We start from the raw sequence: 17,632 nt of genomic DNA, 5'->3' as shown, positions 1-17,632 counted from the left end.
AAATTCAAGTTGAAAGAAATTATGCAAGTGGTATCACTTTACCCCATGTACGGGGTAAAATGAACTCCTCTCCGGGGTAAAGTGAGATGCAACAAAATAAGAACTATTAATACAATGTACAAGTGAATACGTATGTGATAAATATCTACTTGTATAAGGCTTGACGTTAGAGCTATAATAAATTCCGCTCTTTCACTGTTACAGTTATTTAGCTATTACAGTCTCGCAAGGGCGACGGTTAACAATGGGCGGATGGGCAACCAAAGTTTTGATCTTTGAACCGGTGAACCGGAATACAATTATCGGTAAGTAGGTGCTTCCGTCAGTCGTGGCGGTTTATTTGTCACTGATCATTCGTGTCTCTTCTGGACAGGAAACGAAAGGACCGTGGAGAAAGAAAGGATTAAAGAAAGACCAAGACAACTTCCAAAGACAATCACCGCCACCGCCACTGCCATTGCCATTGCCACCGATATTGCCACTGCGACAACAGTCCGTGTACATTCTTTTACAATGGCTGTAAGTTTGTTAAAATTCGAAAGGGGTACCCTTTACTTTGCGAGCATTTTAACCGCGTCTAATTTAACGGTCCGTAACACCTCCTGAACCTAGGCCCACGACGGAAAAGAAAAAGACAAGACATCGAGGGAGAGCTCCTCGATAGCCGGATTTTACGCCGGAAGGAGTATCCTAATCACGGGTGGTAGCGGATTCCTTGGCAAAGTGCTGATCGAGAAGCTACTCAGATCCTGCCCCGATGTTCGAGAGATATATCTGCTGATGCGGCCGAAGAAGGGGCTGTCCATCGAAGAGAGATTGAGAAAGGAGTTTCAGTCACCGGTAAGTTGCGGATGACGTGGAAATGTGAAAATTTCAAGTGGTGGAAAGTATAGTGCCTATCAAAGATACAGTGACTTGGGTGTGAAGTCCCTCAGCGGGGTCTTACCCGACACCCTGCTGGCCGCTAAACGTGCCCGCCTACTACCTCTTGCAGGACTGTATTTAGAGAAGACCAGGACAAAACCGGGGCCCTAACAGAAAATAAAACAGAAATTCAAGATACGGTTTATCATTATTAAAAGGCATCAATTCAGCTTTGCTACTGGCTATTAAAAATTGCCTCATATTAAATACAAATACATTTTAGTAAGGCATATGTACTGCATTAGAATTCAGTAGTGGAGAATTTATGAATCAATATAATAATTAATCAAAGCTTAATTGATGTCTTTTAATAATGATAAACCGTATCTTCAATTTCTGTTTTATTTTCTGTTAGGGCCCCGGTTTTGTCCCGGTCTTCTTTAAACACAGTCCTGCAAGATGTAGTAGGGGGGCACGTTCAGCGGCCAGTACCCAGCAGGATATCGGGTAAGGCCCCGCTGAGTGACGTCACGCCTAAGTCACTATATCTCGGATAGGCAGTATATTCAGCTCCTGTTACTGGACGGTTTGTTTGGTTGGTCGGTAGCTGTTCGATACGTTACGAAAAGAGAGGCCATCCAACCTCTCGAAGCTAATTCCCGTCCTCGGTGACACGAGCGTCGATGGACTAGGTATATCCGCCACTGAGAGACAGACTATTACCAGCCGAGTGTCGGTGATTTTTCACGTCGCCGCGAACGTTCGATTCGAAGACAATCTGAAAAAGGACATATTATCCAACTGCCGAAGTACCAGGGATATCTGCATTCTGGCGGGAGGCATGGAGAACTTGGTGGCAAGTAGAATTCTTTTCTCGTTACGTAGTAGGTAGGTAAGTATTCTCGCGGCCCGTCTCGCCACTATTCCTCGACTAACGCCGGTCGACTTTGCGTTCGCCAACGCCGACAGGCGTTGGTGCACATTAGCTCTGCGTACGCTCAAGCCGATAAACCAGTGGTGGATGAGATCGTTTACCCGCCGCTTCTCAACTGGAGAAATGCCATTCAGATGGCCGAAACACTAGACGAGCACACTATACGAACATTTACATCCAAGTGAGTCGGCTCGAGCCGTTAGTCCATGCTGGTAGGTAGGTCGCTAAGGCGTAATCGTGATCCATCGATGCTTCGCCGTAGGTACGTGGGATCGATGCCGAATACATATACATTCAGCAAACGACTGGCAGAGCAAGTGATTAGCGACTACTCCCAACATCTGCCCAGTGTGATCTTTCGACCGTCGATAGGTAAGCATCGCCGCGCCGCACGGTGGGCCGGACTCACTTATTTAACGCCATTTGGGCCTTTTTTTAAGATATCGAAATGAAATGGACGTAAAAAAGTAGGATAAAAAATTTCCTTTCTAATGATGTATAATTTAATACTTTCTACATTTATTTATTTTTCAATTTTTTAACTTAATTGTTATAAAAAAATTGAAAACTGTTAATTTGGTACTTTGTTTATTGACTTTTTCAGTGGTTTAAATCGAATGATCGGGAAACTTCTCATTTCCAATTTATAAGGAAAAGTCGAAAAATTAAGGAATGCAGCTAAATATAGTTTTGTTTAAATTAAAGGCCAATCCTTTGCTCCAAACGTCATTTTCTATTAGTAATTAATGTAAATAATCTATTAAAAATTAATTTTGAATAGAAGGAATATCTTTCGAGTCCTAACGAGTTCCGGATTTTAAAGAGATGGAATCTTCTCATTGTCAGTGCACCTTCCTCTATACAAGCATGCAAGAATCACTACCCACTTTGTCCCATTTCTCAAAATGTTTGAAGTCATCAGCGTCTCGTCATTTTCGTTACGATCATGCGGCGACATGTTTTTATAGCACTTGAGTCATAAAAAATATCACAATGAAATTGGAACTGAAGAATAAAAATAATAATTCTCTTTCGATGATATATTCAGAATTGTTTTTTAATAGATTATTAAAAAATAGAAAATGATATTTAGCGCAAAAGATTGGCGTTTAATTTAAACAAAACTATATTTTGCTGAATTCCTTTATTTTTGTACTTTTCCTTATAACTTGGAAAAGAAAAGTCTCTTGAACATTCGATATAAACCACTGAAAAGGGCATTAAATAAAGTACCAAATGAACAGTTTTCATTTACTTTATAACGAATAAGTTAAAAAAATTGAAAAATAAATAAATGTAAAAAATATATAAAATATAAAAAATATATAAAATATAAAAAATATATAAAATATAAAAAATATATAAAATATAAAAAATATATAAAATATATAAAATATATAAAATATATAAAATATATAAAATATATAAAATATATAAAATATATAAAATATATAAAATATATAAAATATATAAAATATATAAAATATATAAAATATATAAAATATATAAAATATATAAAATATACATCATTACAAAGGAATAATTTTATCCGATTTTTTTACGTCAATTTCATTCCGATTTCTTAAAAAAAAGACCCAAATGGCGCTAAATAAGTGAATCCAGGCCATTCTGCACCGATTTACAGTAACGCTGGTAATAAAAAATCATTGTTACGTTGAACAGTGGTATCGACGATAGATGAGCCGGTACCTGGCTGGGTGGATAACTTCAACGGCCCGGTGGGGATGATGATACTCGGTGGAAAGGGAGCATTGCGCGTCGCCCGTGGAAAGTCAGATATTGCCAATGACTACCTTCCCGTCGACGTGGCCATTAAAGCCACGCTGACGGCCGCGTGGAAACGAGGGCGAGTCACGTACGAAGAAGAAATTTTCCAAATCGCATTAACCCAGACCTAAGTCGTGTCAAGTGAAATTTATAACGCTCTGCTACAGGGTTACCAAGGATCCGGAGGTTCACGTTTACAACTGCACGTCCTATCAGATCTGCCGTGTTCTTCAGCAACAGATGATAGCAACGGGTTTGGCGATTAACGAAACAACACCTCTCGAAGGAATCATCTGGTATCCTCGAACCACCTTAACGAGCAGTTCCTTCTACCATTACTTGCTAACCTTGATTCTTCACCTCTTGCCGGCCCTGCTCATAGACGGATTCCTAAAATTGAAAGGCCGCCAACCGATGTAAGCGAATACACGTTACATAGTTTTTTCTTATCTTTTTACTTCTGTCTTTCTACTCTCTTTCTTCTCGTCTTCGCTCGCCAGGCTCCTCAAGATTCACAAACAGGTATACAACGCCACGCAAAAATTGGCGCATTTTACGCATAATGAATGGGCCTTTCGCAACACCAATATGAAAAACATCCTGACAAATGACGTGCCAATGCCGGAGCGAAAGATCTTTGGTTTCGACTACAGCAACATTGATTGGACGGAATATTTTGAGTAAGTAACGCTAACCTACTTGTACCACATCAGATGTATACCTAACCTACGCGGTATCAACTTGTAACATCAGGAACCTGGTCAACACTGGTCAAAGTAGCCGCTTCACGACCATAACTGACAATAAGTCTCGGATATTGTTTACTTTCCCACGTTTTATTCCAGCCGATTGTCTCGGCGCGGCGCGGCGTCCGAGTCATGTTTACGTTAACTCTTCAGTAGTGTAGGTATACATGACACTAAACTCTAAAGCCTGCCTTATGTACACGACGAGACTTGCCCTCTCGCTCCACCTCTCTCCACCTCTCTCCACCTCTCTCCACCTCTCTCAACATCTCTCCACCTCTCTCCACCTCTCTCCACCTCTCTCCACCTCTCTCCACCTCTCTCCACCTCTCTCCACCTCTCTCCACCTCTCTCCACCTCTCTCCACCTCTCTCCACCTCTCTCCACCTCTCTCCACATCTCTCCACATCTCTCCACATCTCTCCACCCTGCCAGCACGCGACACGAGACCTCATCTCGAGGCACGCCTCAAGGCAAGTCTCATCGTGTCTGTACCTATACCACCAAATAGTATTCGAGTACCTATTGTGTACATTGTACATATTTAATAATAATATGTAATAGGTAACGCTGTTCAAAGTTCCCTGCTTGATTTCTTTCCATCAGGACCGCTTTACTCGGAGCGAAACGTTACCTTCTGCACGAAGATCTGTCGCAATTGGAGAAGTCTAAACAGCATTTAAATAGGTAAAGTAGCACTCTCACGAGCATAATAGGGTTGCTCGACTATCACGCATCGGAAGAACTCGTGTGGTTTGGGCGGGATCGAAATCGAGATCTACTACGACCTCATTACAGTAATCTGGGGTGCGAGTGGTAAACCGATCATAAAAGCGGAGCGCGCGGCTCGCATACCTGAGCCGGGAAATTTCAAATAGCTCTTTGCGACGTTAATTTGAAAGAGACCATCCTAAAATTTTCGAAACTCGGGCATCACTGCTGTCCAGCGATCGCTGGCAGCTCTCCGAACGCCGGGCCGGTGCATCGTTGTAGTGGAATGCGTCCGTGAGGCGCTGTTGCCATTTTCATCTGTTCGCGCCCCCGTAGGTTGCAACTTCAATGGATGACCTGTATACACGCGCTACACTATCCATTTCTCTTACGTGCATTGTGTGAAATGCGATCGATCTCTCTTTTGCGCCTTCCATGCTGACCGCAACAACTTTGCCCTTGGCTCCGTCCTATCAGCTCGCCTTCTTTTTGCACTCTTCTTTCCTCTACTTTGCCATCGATGTTTGTGCTACTGACTGACTCGGCTCACGGCTGCGATCTCGTCTCGTGGACGATGACGAAGGAAGCGGAGATTGCGGAGCAGGCTTAATGGGAGGATGAGTGTGATTAATTGCCGCATGACGCTCGATCGTGGAAATTCCGAGCGAATAATTCTGAAAACATGCTCGCACGCGTCACGCTCTCGTTTCATATTCTTAGTTGCATTCACTTCTAAAATTATTAGACTATGCTTATTTGTTGGACTGCGGTCCACTCTCGAAAAGGCACTACCCACGTCTGTTCCGCTTTGCGAAATTCTAGATTCTAGATTGTACTTGGTAGGTACCTGATAAATAATCAGTCTCAAGATTCGAATGTTACAGGATGCGGTGGATCGAGAGGATAGTGCACGGCTGTTGTATCGTGCTCCTGCTGTGGATCTTTGGGAAGGTTGGACTCTATTCGTACATTTTTACGCCAGTTGCGTCGCTGACGAACGGATCGATTTTTAACGAATAGTTGCGTTTTGCAAGTGGTTGCGCGTCCCGCGAGCTGAATCGTTGGTGTTTGCTTCCTGTTCAGAAATCAGGAAATCGTGTCGAGTTGTTTGTCGAAATAAAACACAAGAGAAAAAGGATGGGCGTGTTTCACGATTCTTAAACCTCCGACCCACTGGGCTTATTGGGCTTGTTAAACCATCGCGATTTCTGTGACGAATCTCGAACGGATAAGAAATCGCATCATCGCTGTTCCTCGACGGTTTCGCAAGTGCCAGCTGTGCGAGACTCTAGAAAACAGCTTATCAGACTGCGCAACCATCGATTCCGTCATGGGTACCATCGCCGTCGCCCCCACCTCCTATCAACGCGAGACATCACCCCTTCCTCCGAATCCTTCCGAATACAACATCAAATCACTAGACCACGTTTTCGCCTCTTTGTAGTAAAATCGATTCTTTTGTTTCTTTCCATCATTGTCTCCGGTTTACCTACTACGTATTCAGGTACGTATACGTCACTAATAACCATTATATTGATGGCGAAAATTATTTTCGGTTACGAATAACCATTATCGATGACGAGAATTTTTTTGGTTACGGTATAACCAATATCTATTGCGGGATTTTTTTTTTGGTTACAGCGTAACTAATATGAATTAGCAACAGATATTGGGGATGTTATTCCGAAAGGGACCGGTGGCCGATCGAGATGAGGTTTGCGGGAGGGGGAGTGGACCCTAAATCTAAAATTGTAGCTTCGGGTATTTATTAGTTTCCAAAATATTAATAAAAAATTATTGTTAATTTTTTTTTTTTAATTTTTTTTTGACGTTGGTGCAGGCTACCCTACCCGAAAAGCTTCCCGTCCTGCCATTTCTTATTTCTGAAATTTTGTAACTACAGTCTCATTTTTAGCATCGCCAAACTCACATCGGTTTGCTACCATGCTTTAGGCGCCCGCGAGCGGGCCGCGCGCCCCCTGCACTAATCTAGCCCCAACCAATACTAATACCCGGGACAAGTTAGAAAGTGGAATGCGTTGTGTCGGTATAAGTCAATCAAAATATTGTTAAGAGGGGGGACCGTGGTAAAGTGATTAAAAAAAAATCGGTAAGGTGTACCCTTTTATTCACAATTACCCCTGTATCTTTTGAACGCATTAATTGCCGAAGCTAAAATTTTATATTTGGGGCCTTTCCACACCCCTCGTAATACCCACCAAGTTTCATCTGGATCGGTCACCTTTCGGAAGTACAGCCAATATTGTTTAGATACACTGTAACCAAAACAAATTCTCGCCATCGGTAATGGTTATTCGTAACCAAAAAGTCTCAAGCATAAATGTATTATGCTGCATATTTCACGCAGAACTACGGCTGTGGCTCTGACCCGTTTGTCGATTGAGGTACATATGTCGAAAATCGCGAAATTCCCGAAATCAGCGATTTTCGACTTTATTTTGCGATCTTCAAGCGTTCATAGCTCAGAGCAACGTTAACCGATTTTGATGAAATTTTAGGCACGTATACAACTTACTTCAATCTACAAAAGTTTTTTTTTTAAATTTTCACTACAGACTCACAAAAAAAGGTTTAAAAACCCACCTTTACTATTTTTTTTGCTATTCTGACGAATTGCATTTGTTTCAAAACGACGAATCACGTCACTCAGCAAAGTAATCCTTCTAGCATCTAAAAAAAAACTCATGTCATTTGGACCAATTCTAAAAAAGTTATGCGACTTTAAAAACTGTCCGAATATTTCCGTTACTCACTGTATGTAGCGCAGGAAAAGACATAGTTCTACGTCAAAGCGGCGAAATAAATAGGTAAATCGATTTTTCTTTCCCGCCATCAATTCTACACATATAGGTACCACTACGCTGCTGGCGGGTGCTGCTGGATGCTGTCGGGTGAGCCTACACGGGCGCGTCCATATGCGCACATGCAAATGTAGGTTGAAACGGACGTCACCGGTAGTCGCGCATGCGTATCCGCTACCACCGACCCAGCAGACAGACATTACAATCGTGCGCCGTGCGGTGTGGCCGGTCGAGCGTGGCTCGATTTTTTACACGTCCGATGATCGGCTTGCAGAAGCGAAATCGCCACTACGCCACCGCTACTTCCATTCATTACTGTTACGAGCAAAAGCGGGCAGAACAGAGGGATAGGGAGAGGTACATTCGGCAGAACCAGTTTATGGAGGTAGGTATATGTACGTACAAGCAAGCGTGTTCACGTTCCTATTCCTGGCCAACGACCGCCGCGTCAGCTAAAACACATACGTTTTACGATATCGCGAGTCGCCTTCCACAACGATACCCCGTCGCATCGATTGTATGCGGTTACGACCAGTTACGACTTACAACCGCGACGCGGAGTGGCGTTTACGGGGTCGACGATTGTGCGTACTACGCATCGAATGAACCAGTGAAGTGAAAGGTCCATCAATCGAAAGTTGCGACCGATGCACTTAATGCGCGGCAAACGTGATTGTGCTTCCAGGCTTTGTGCTAGTTGCGCGCGGCTTCCAAACAGTGTATACTATCATACCGTACGAACTGATACGAACAAGGTGGAGAAAGAAAGTGATCGTAGACGGTAGCAGGTGGTCTGGTCGCGAATACGAGGTGTTACCAGGCAACGCGACAGGCGGCAGCCTTGCTTCCCAGCCAAGCTGGACAAGTCTCGACGAGTTCCAGCACATACTTCTTGCCAGCAATCACTATCCAATAAACGGGTTACACAACCGGTCGCCGAATAAACTATTAATGCTGGACGCAAACGCGAGGACCCTCGCTTTTGCGTTCACGTTTCCATTTACGACTCCTTGGTTACCAATCAACGCAGTGTGTCACTGTCTTCTTGCTCGATTTCCTCGACTCTCCGATGGTAACGGGAATTAGCGCGAAGTAGAATATTTTTAGCTCGATTATCGGCAGTTGCGAACGGCGACAATGACAACCACTTCTATCGAATATGTAGAATAAGGGAGCCATCGGCGCCACGCGGATTTTCTCACGCGAGTGTCTATTTTTAATTACGCGTGTACCGATTCCCGACTAATTCGTATCTTTTTTGCAGGTGACTGGCAGATTCGTGGGGAATATTTAGCGAGAATTCGATAGCGACAGTGCGCATTTGAATGAGCCGTTTCCCGCTGGCAATTGCCCAGGCAAGGAGAGGCGATTCATCTGCAATGGCAAACGCAAGTACTATGCCTTTGCCTCGCATTGACAAGACCATACCTATTTATTCGCCGCCGGACGACGCGATCGTTATTCATTCGTCGAAACATTTCGACGATATAATCGAAAAGATTGAAGGCCTTCGACTTAGGCATGATCGTAAAGCTGGCAATTGCTGCGGCTCTCTGGTAAATAGATTCGACCGAAAGACCCGTGAATCTATCGATCGCGGACGATCTGCCGTAGACTGTCGATCCAGTTTCCGTGACAACGACATTCTCAGATGTCAGACTACAGGGAGCAACGGAAACGAAAACGAAAACGAAAACGAAAGCGACAATGACACCGACCATGACGACGACGACAGTGACACCGATAGTAGTAGCAATAGTAACAGGAGCAGCAAACACTGTTACGGCAACAACGACAGCCGCGTTCGCGAGGAACAGCTGATCGAACGAGGACCGATCAAATCACATTTCCCATCGACGACTCGCGCGCCACCCTACTGGATGACTTACGGGCAACCTCAAGATCTGAAAACCAACGAGACGTTCACCTTTGATTATGACAAAACTGCTGAGCAGATTCTCCGTGACAAAGAATACAGCGAGAAATTGAACGCCTGTCTGGACCAATTGCAAGATGCTGCCAGGACGGTCTGTAACGCTTGGACCAATAGCAAAGATCAGAGTACGATCAAGTCGTGCAGCTTGGATAACGACGTAAGTAAGCCGTTCACGCGTCCCCGATAAATTGTTTCCTCGAGGTTAATAAACGAGACTAACACAGCTGCCACGTTCTTTTCGATTGCGTTCAGGTTGCGTCTGTCTCGGCCCCGGCACCAGCTCTGGCAAGCACCGCGAACGAGCCAAGCGAGGACTCGTTGCTAGAGATTCTGACACGGGGCTGTGTTCAACCGGCACAATCCGTCTCGGAGAGCAGATTACTATATTCGCCGGACACGACGAGGACATGGCACGATTCTCGCGCGGTTGATGGTCGCGACCCAGCCGCCTCAGAATCGGAGAGCGGCGGCTCCAGCTCGCCTAATAGTTCGGCCTGTCCGTCTACTCGTGCGGAATTCCCACCGACGAGACGGTCCAACAACTTGACTTGCAGTCCAATCGGTTCCCCTCGGGTAACAAGCCTTTAGGATTTAGCCTTTAGCTTTAGCCTTTAACCTTCAACCATTAATCCTATCGATGTACTACCCCTTGCATACCCTGCGCGTCTTATTATACACACAGGCATCCATAGTCTAATAGCCTGCTCACCGTTGCTATTCACAGGTCGCCGCCACCAAGTACAGGCCGCCTCAGCGCTTATCGTCCTCTTCTAATTCCTCTTTCTCTTTCTCCTCCTCGTCGAATCAATCCTACAGCGACAGCCCAAGCCCGAATCCAATGCATCAGCAGGTGCCTCTCGGTTCGCAAATGGGAGAACAACTGGACGAGGATCTTGAAAACTTTTCGCTTTGGAGCGACACTCGCGAGCCCCTCCAGAATGTTGGGCTGAATATTTGTGAAATCGATGAGGAGAACAAAGCTGCTAGAGACGCCACTGCGGCCAGCAATATCCTCGATACCATCGACAAGAACGACTTACAGCTGGTCGATGAAATTCTCAAGACTTTGGGAGAAGAAAAGCCCGAGGCGGAAACGATTTGGTCCAAGTCGGAGAGAACTGCGAATCTACTATCGTACGTGAATGAGTCCACGTGTCAAGAGGCCCTTCGGGCAAATCTACTGGCCGAGCAATACTTGACGCGGTTTGACCTGGCAAACTCGACTACCCGTCCAACTCGCGACAAAATTTCTGCTGAACACGTCGCAGGTACCGATCTATCGGAGTCGAACGTATCGTACCAGGCGCGTGAGAACAGTATCGGCAGTAGGATACCCAACCTCGAGATAGCAAACCCGATCCCAACCGATTACAAGGCAGACGCGATAGTCCCCAACTACTACAACGGGGACGTATCGCGCGGTGTCGTCGAGGGAAACCATTGGCAAACACAGGCAAAGGCAGTCGGGACGGACAGCGACACCGTTCGCAGCATCTTCCAGTTCCTCCATTCCAATCTCCATGCTCCCAGTTTTCCTTCGTCGACCGTGATCGATACTGCCCTCACCAGCCATATCAATTTTCACGAATCTAGACCCACCGAGTCGACGAATCCGACCGATCCCATTGAAATTCCAAACGTGTTTTTGGCTCCATGGTGTTCCGGCTCTTCTTCTTCTAAGCAACAATTAAGTACCACGTAAGTATGTATGTATGCACGTATGTAAGTAGGTAGGTATATTGATACGATCGTGAGCGACCTAACAACTGAAACCTACCTATTGCTCAGCGATCGCTCTGCTGTACCTACCTACGTTTCGTCGTCTTTCTCTTTTCCTTTCTTTCTTTAACTATCCTGTGTCCTCGCAGAAATTCCGATCGCAGTATAATGCCTTGGCCTTCGTTGAACTTACCGCTTGTAAGGGCGAGCGAGAGGCTGAAGGACGGATTGAATGCAAAGGAAGTAGAGAGAGCAATGAGTAGTCTACTGAAACGATCGGTCGAGGAACTGGCGAAGCAGGACGAGGACGGAGACACGTAAGAATACATATGTGCATAAGTACCTGGGTAGACTCGCGAGATGGTGTTGAGAGCCGATCCGTGTGTGTGTCCGATAGGATGCTGATGTGCCTAGTGGGAAATCCGGACGAGCTAGCGAAGAAGAAGGCTTACTTAGCACCGCTCGTCGAACGGCTGAGCGCAGTTAAGAAAGCGCTGTCGGTTTCCAACGATCGCGGCGAGGATGCTCTTTACTTGGCTGCCCTCAATTGTCCACAATATCCCTACGTTACCGGATATTTGGCCGCGGCGATGTTACAGAAGGGACTTGACGTCAGTCAACGATTGTACCATACTCGTGTAAGCTTCACGCATTTGTCTCTCCACTTTACATCTTCGCACAGTGGTCAGCGTACACTAGGGTGAACCTTATTTTTCGACCAGCAAATTTGTTTGCCCCCCCCCCCCCCTCCCCAGAATTGTGACACTTGTTGGGGAAATGATCTGTAAAAAAAATCAGGCTGATTGGACTACGGGAAAACGAAGCGCGTCGAATTTGAAAAATTTGAATTTTCTAAAACTGGACATAAATATACATTATGATATATCGTGGAATTTGTATTTTTTCTGATTAAGCAGCCTATACGATTGTTAACAAAAAAATAACATCCGTGACCTTGAAAACTTGAAAGAGCGGCCTTGAAAAAATCGAAAGAGCGGCCTTGAAAAAAATCGAAATAGCGGCCTTGAAAAAAAAATCGAAATAGCGGCCTTGAAAAAAAAATCGAAAGAGCGGCCTTGAAACTCGTAAGAATGACCTTGAAAAAGAAACTACCATTATATTCGCCCCTTTATATGCTACAACTTTTGTCTGAAGAGTTTTTTCATATATCATAATGTATATTTATGTGAAGTTTTAAAAAATTCAAAATTTTCAAATTCGATGCGCTTCGTTTTCCCATGGTCCAATCGGCCCGAAATTCTTTCCAGATCATTCTCTCAACATGTGTCACAATTCTGGGGGGTGAGACCAGAAAAATCTCGCAAAATATTTATCGTCAAGGGTAGCTAAGGTCCACCTTAGTGCACACTAATCCCTACTAATCATACTAATCCCTTCTAGTCATACTGTGTATAGGTATACGGTTTTGCCCACCTATTTGCCTCACAGACTTGTGTATAGGTATATGTATAGTCCGGTCTTTACCTCCCCTCCGCAGGGTGACACATTGATACATTCGGTGGCAGCGCAAGGAGACTGTCATGGTCAAGTTCTCGCTGAATTGCTGGCCTTGAAAACGATCCAGGGAAACGTGGTGTTCGATCTGTCGAAACGCAACTACGACGGTTAGCCGCGATACGTAACTTTTATAACGGCCCACGAACATCCATGGAAGGGCGTGAGTCGATATACTGAAACGATAAACTAATTACAACTTATTCTGCTGGATTTACGTAGGACGGACAGCCCTTCACGTGGCGATAGAATCGCACAACCCACTGACGAGAGGGATCACGTCCGTTGCCACCGTGGAGTTGCTCCTGAAGCATGGTGCCGACCCTAGGATCAAGGAGACAAAATGCGGCGACACGGCATTACACATGGCTGTATCTTTAGCCTGCGATCCCGCCTTGGTGAAGGTACCTATCTACAATATAATCAATCTTCGAATTCTGTAGCTGTACCGCCAACGCGATTCACTGATTCCTTTTACGGTCACTCTACCCTTTCGGCAGGTATTGCTGGCTACATACGCTTCTGATTTGATGAACGCGGTCAACTACAACCACAATACGCCGTTGCACTTGGCAGCGGCTGTTTCGAACAGCGTCCCTTTCGAGAGGCAAAAAGAAGTATGTTCTCTGTTGATACAAGCCGGGGCGCACACCAATATTTCGAACCGTCAAGGAAAAACACCGTTGGCCCTTGTCTCGCCCGAAAGAAAAGACACAATCAAAAGGATTTTCTACAAAAGATGCTAATTGCGAATGCAATTCGGACACTTACCGATACTGATCGTTAAACACGATTAAGATAAGAACATTTTTCAACTATACATTTAAGAAAGCCACCGCGAATGATATACATACATAGATACGTGTACAGATTTAGTAAACTCGTACGTCGGCGGCGATCAAGCCGCTTAAGTCGTACATTCGGCAGTTATATACACATGTACCTACATATAGCAGGGCAGTAAGACTCTGCGATAGAGTCCCGTTTACAGTGCTCTGCTTTAGTTTCTCCTTCCCTGCATCCTTCAATGGAGCGAATGGGAATAGAGCGAGAAGTGCGACCCTACTAATTGCGAGCCTCGGGTGTTGTTTATCTTCTCACGTTTTTTTTTCGAACCGAAACATGTTTATTTGAATACCTGCATCAACTGACCTGACCTACGTCTCGTATTCCGCCGACCACGCATGTTGTAGAGCTGGAATAGGAATAAGGTAGTGGGGCATACCATGCTGGTATCAAGGTAAATAAGTTTCGAGCGCCACGGCGCGCCGAGACAAGGTCGTTGAGAGAATCGTGAGAAAAGAAGCGCCCGAGGCTTAATAGGTATGTATACTTACAATTCGGGCCGTAAAGAGTATGCGTCTCACTTCGAACAACGTCGATCAAGTCCTTGAATAGTTTTCTACGTTGATCGATGTTGCCATTTAACTGCCGAATTTTCGGCTTTACTATCTTGTTACTACGTACTTACCATCAACGTTCATATTCGTTCGAAGGCTGCGTACAAAATGTTTATTCTTTCTTTCTTCTTTATCGTGGCTTAATCATAGTTTTACTCTGCTGATTCGACCCGAGTTGAATAAAAAGGTGGGAACTAACAATAAGTGCAGATAAATTATAATATTCATGCATGTAAATGTATGTATCGGCGCGCAGATACTCGTACTCTTCGGCATAATTGGCTGACGGATATACATATGTGGCACAGGCATTACTTTGATTAATTCTAGTATTCGAGCGTCGACTTTGTTCACGCAGTGACTCTCCACCCCACTCGATGTCCGGCTACTGCGCTACCACTGAAACATAGACTGCGTACGGGAAGTTGTAAATACTCTGTAGTACACCTACTTACTAACATAAGTGAGCAAGCACAAGAGCAAGAAGAGAGGGAGTATGGACAAGAGGAGAAAGAGAAATGGAAAATGGACGAGCAAAGCATAGGTAAGAAAGTGCCATGAACGGTGGTGATCGATCCTGGAGATTCATTGTCGCGATATACCAGTTCCGGCGGATACGCGGCGTGCTTTTCCGTTGGGAATTGACCACTCGTATTACGGACAGGCTATAGCGGGTGCTACAGTCAGCGTAGATACATGTAAGTAAGTATGTATACGTATTATGTATGTGTACGCGCGTAGCACTACTCGCTCAGAGGGTCCAAACGAGAGGCCTTAAAAAGTAAAAACTGCAGTACGTACACTATGGTACGCGAGTGTGTACATAGGTGCCTACTACGCAGAGCCGAACCGATTCACGCGTTTGTTCTGCATATACCGATTATCTCGATGAATATGCTCAGTGGATGGGGCGTGTTGCGATCCACCGACGTGCGACGCTCATGTCACTCTATATAAAAGCGGTACGAAACAACTGTCCATCTTAATCTCGATGATCCAGCAGACCATATTTTATTCGGCGATTGGCCTCTACGACGATAACCCGTCTTTTCTCTTCAACCGCGATCCACACAAGCGCGTCGCCCAAGTCTGCGGATCCAGGGAAAAGTTTTCGTGAAAGCACCCTCCGTAGAAGAGGAGGGAAAGTAAACGCTAATCGGACCAGTGCTGGAGAACAACCTGCGGAACATATGTAACTGTACCTACTCGGCGAGGGAGGAAACGAGAATAAAAACGAGGAGGAGAAGGCAGGGAGGATAACCAGACGGAAAACACGCCCAATTGGATTTAAACAGAAGAGAGAAGGAAGCGAAGAAGGAAGAGAGATGAAGAGGGTGTTGGGATTGATGAGTTTCGTGGCAATCGTGGCATTACTCACCGCGGCAAGCGATATCAGTGAACAATGCGAAATTCACGAACAGACAAGGATCACGTGCCACTGCGTTGGAAACGAGGTAAGTTTCTCATCTTACCTTTCTGGAGTCACCTGCCTGGCGGTGACTCGTGTCTCGTGTTACCAACGGCTAAAGAACGCGTTACGGAATTGGTTTCAGGAACTTTTCCTGCCCGAAGGGTACAACTACGAGAACGTGACGAGCCTGCGGATCACATCCTGCACGTTCGCGAATCTTCACTTCTCCAGTTTGACGGAAGCCAATCGAATCACGGAAATCATCGTGCAAAACATCAGCGAGCGTTTAATCTTCGAGCTGTTTCTGACTTCGAAGAAGATGAAGCGACTGAAATTGTCCAACATCCGACGGATACCACTGATAACGCGCGACACCTTCCTCAGTCTGAGCAGCATCGAGACCGTCAGGATCGAGGACGCGCGAATCGATAATTTCGAGGAGCGATTCACCGATATCGCGATAAATAACTTCTCGATGATGAACGTTACGATAAGACGTATCGATGGATTGAATTTCTCGGAGAAGGGCGGAACGCTGCGTATAGAAAATAGCGAGTTTCAAAACGTAACGGGCCCCCTGAATTTCGCATACTTCTCCAGCGTAGAGATTCTCCGTTCCAAGTTTCATTTGTCGAAGCCAGGTCACCTGTTGATCGAAGGCGACCTTGTTTTCATCGAGAACTGTGTTCTCTCCAACGCCAGCGCGAACGTAGTTGCCGCGGAGAGCATTACGATAAACGCCAGCTGCGCGGACGGGAAAAGCTCTATGAGACTTTCGGCCAGCAGAATCGAGAGTGTGAACAATCGATTGCCTACCGAGATAGTGTATACCAAGAACAAACGGGTATCCGAGCGGTTTTTAAACCGTAACAATACAGTCTGTATCGCTGGCAACTGCAAATGCCCAAGAAGTGGTAGTGAAAGTATGCTACGAAGAACAGCGACGATTCTCACAATGTTTGCCTTGCATGTTTTCCTCGCGGCCACTACACCGACGTCGGCGATTCTCTAATTTGTATCACAGTTTTTACGTGAATATAGGCAAGGAAGGCTCGTTTTGCGGGCGCGGATGTGCAACTCTGCCAAGGGAACAGTCATCACTTGCCGCGAGCATGATGTCCTTACATCATGGCCGCGGGTATACAAACAGATCTCTCTCAACATGCTTCTGTTACATACATTCTCTTCAAACTGACGGATAGTTTAATCGGCCCATCGTCGCGATCTCCTCGTTTGTCGTTTCTCCAAGTCATGTCGACTTTTCTAACCATACTTGACGAAATCCTCTTTTGATCGCGACTATTTATACGTGGCTGTATTGAAAATCTTCCCATGCACTTGTACGTATACGTTCGCTCTCCTTGCTTCTCGGCTTCTCCTTTCTCTTTCCACAGCTTGGCTCAAACAGCCTGGTCGGCTTTCCAATTGGTTTTTCACGTAGCAAGTGATGACCAAAAGGCAACCGCTCTAACGTTCTTTTCACTATCTGCCACAACGCACCCACCATTTCTGTACCAGGTACGTACATAACTGATTGCGAGTCGGTTGTGTAGTAGTATGTACGACACGTGTGTGTATGCATGCATGTATGTATACGACGGCTGAGCGTTACATTAAGTTGCATTACAATTCGTAAGTAATAAAGCTTAGTCTAAGTTTACGATTATTGTTGAAAATATTACACACATCGTCGAGTTGATCGTACTTTTTCATCTACAATGACTTACGTTTGCTGCGTATCAATTTTCAAGCGTATAAGTAGAGGAGGTAGCGTGCAGGCGGATTT

At 45.2% G+C, this 17,632-nt stretch overlaps 3 protein-coding genes across 5 annotated transcripts; all 3 read left to right on the top strand.

Annotated features, from left to right (window-relative positions):
- The first annotated feature begins 349 nt into the window (after positions 1-349).
- On the top strand, positions 350-6,181 carry LOC143368931 (putative fatty acyl-CoA reductase CG5065). Its single transcript, XM_076812167.1, has 10 exons — positions 350-519; positions 613-840; positions 1,472-1,720; positions 1,834-1,979; positions 2,061-2,170; positions 3,482-3,674; positions 3,754-4,002; positions 4,087-4,266; positions 4,939-5,019; positions 5,928-6,181. The coding sequence occupies exons 1-10, from the start codon at positions 514-516 to the stop codon at positions 6,061-6,063; spliced, it is 1,578 nt and encodes a 525-aa protein (XP_076668282.1). The 5' UTR covers positions 350-513; the 3' UTR covers positions 6,064-6,181.
- A 1,847-nt stretch (positions 6,182-8,028) lies between these two features.
- Positions 8,029-13,851, top strand: LOC143368913 (uncharacterized). 3 transcript variants are annotated; one of them, XM_076812126.1, is made up of 9 exons: positions 8,033-8,250; positions 9,130-9,958; positions 10,054-10,374; positions 10,526-11,499; positions 11,670-11,837; positions 11,918-12,158; positions 13,019-13,145; positions 13,258-13,439; positions 13,536-13,851. In XM_076812126.1, the coding sequence occupies exons 2-9, from the start codon at positions 9,191-9,193 to the stop codon at positions 13,779-13,781; spliced, it is 3,027 nt and encodes a 1,008-aa protein (XP_076668241.1). In that variant the 5' UTR covers positions 8,033-8,250; positions 9,130-9,190; the 3' UTR covers positions 13,782-13,851. The 3 variants fall into 3 exon arrangements, with proteins under 3 accessions (XP_076668243.1, XP_076668241.1, XP_076668242.1); XM_076812127.1 differs by having other exon boundaries at positions 8,033-8,260; XM_076812128.1 differs by lacking the exons at positions 13,019-13,145; positions 13,536-13,851 and having other exon boundaries at positions 8,029-8,250; positions 13,258-13,433.
- A 932-nt stretch (positions 13,852-14,783) lies between these two features.
- LOC143368926 (uncharacterized) lies at positions 14,784-17,506 on the top strand. The gene is made up of 2 exons (XM_076812163.1): positions 14,784-15,889; positions 15,989-17,506. The coding sequence occupies exons 1-2, from the start codon at positions 15,761-15,763 to the stop codon at positions 16,856-16,858; spliced, it is 999 nt and encodes a 332-aa protein (XP_076668278.1). The 5' UTR covers positions 14,784-15,760; the 3' UTR covers positions 16,859-17,506.
- Positions 17,507-17,632: the final 126 nt, after the last annotated feature.

Source organism: Andrena cerasifolii, chromosome 5 (assembly GCF_050908995.1).
Source record: "Andrena cerasifolii isolate SP2316 chromosome 5, iyAndCera1_principal, whole genome shotgun sequence".
NCBI classification, from domain to species: domain Eukaryota; kingdom Metazoa; phylum Arthropoda; class Insecta; order Hymenoptera; family Andrenidae; genus Andrena; species Andrena cerasifolii.
Note: the sequence above shows the minus strand (reverse complement) of the source record. Positions and strands in the feature narration are given on the sequence as shown.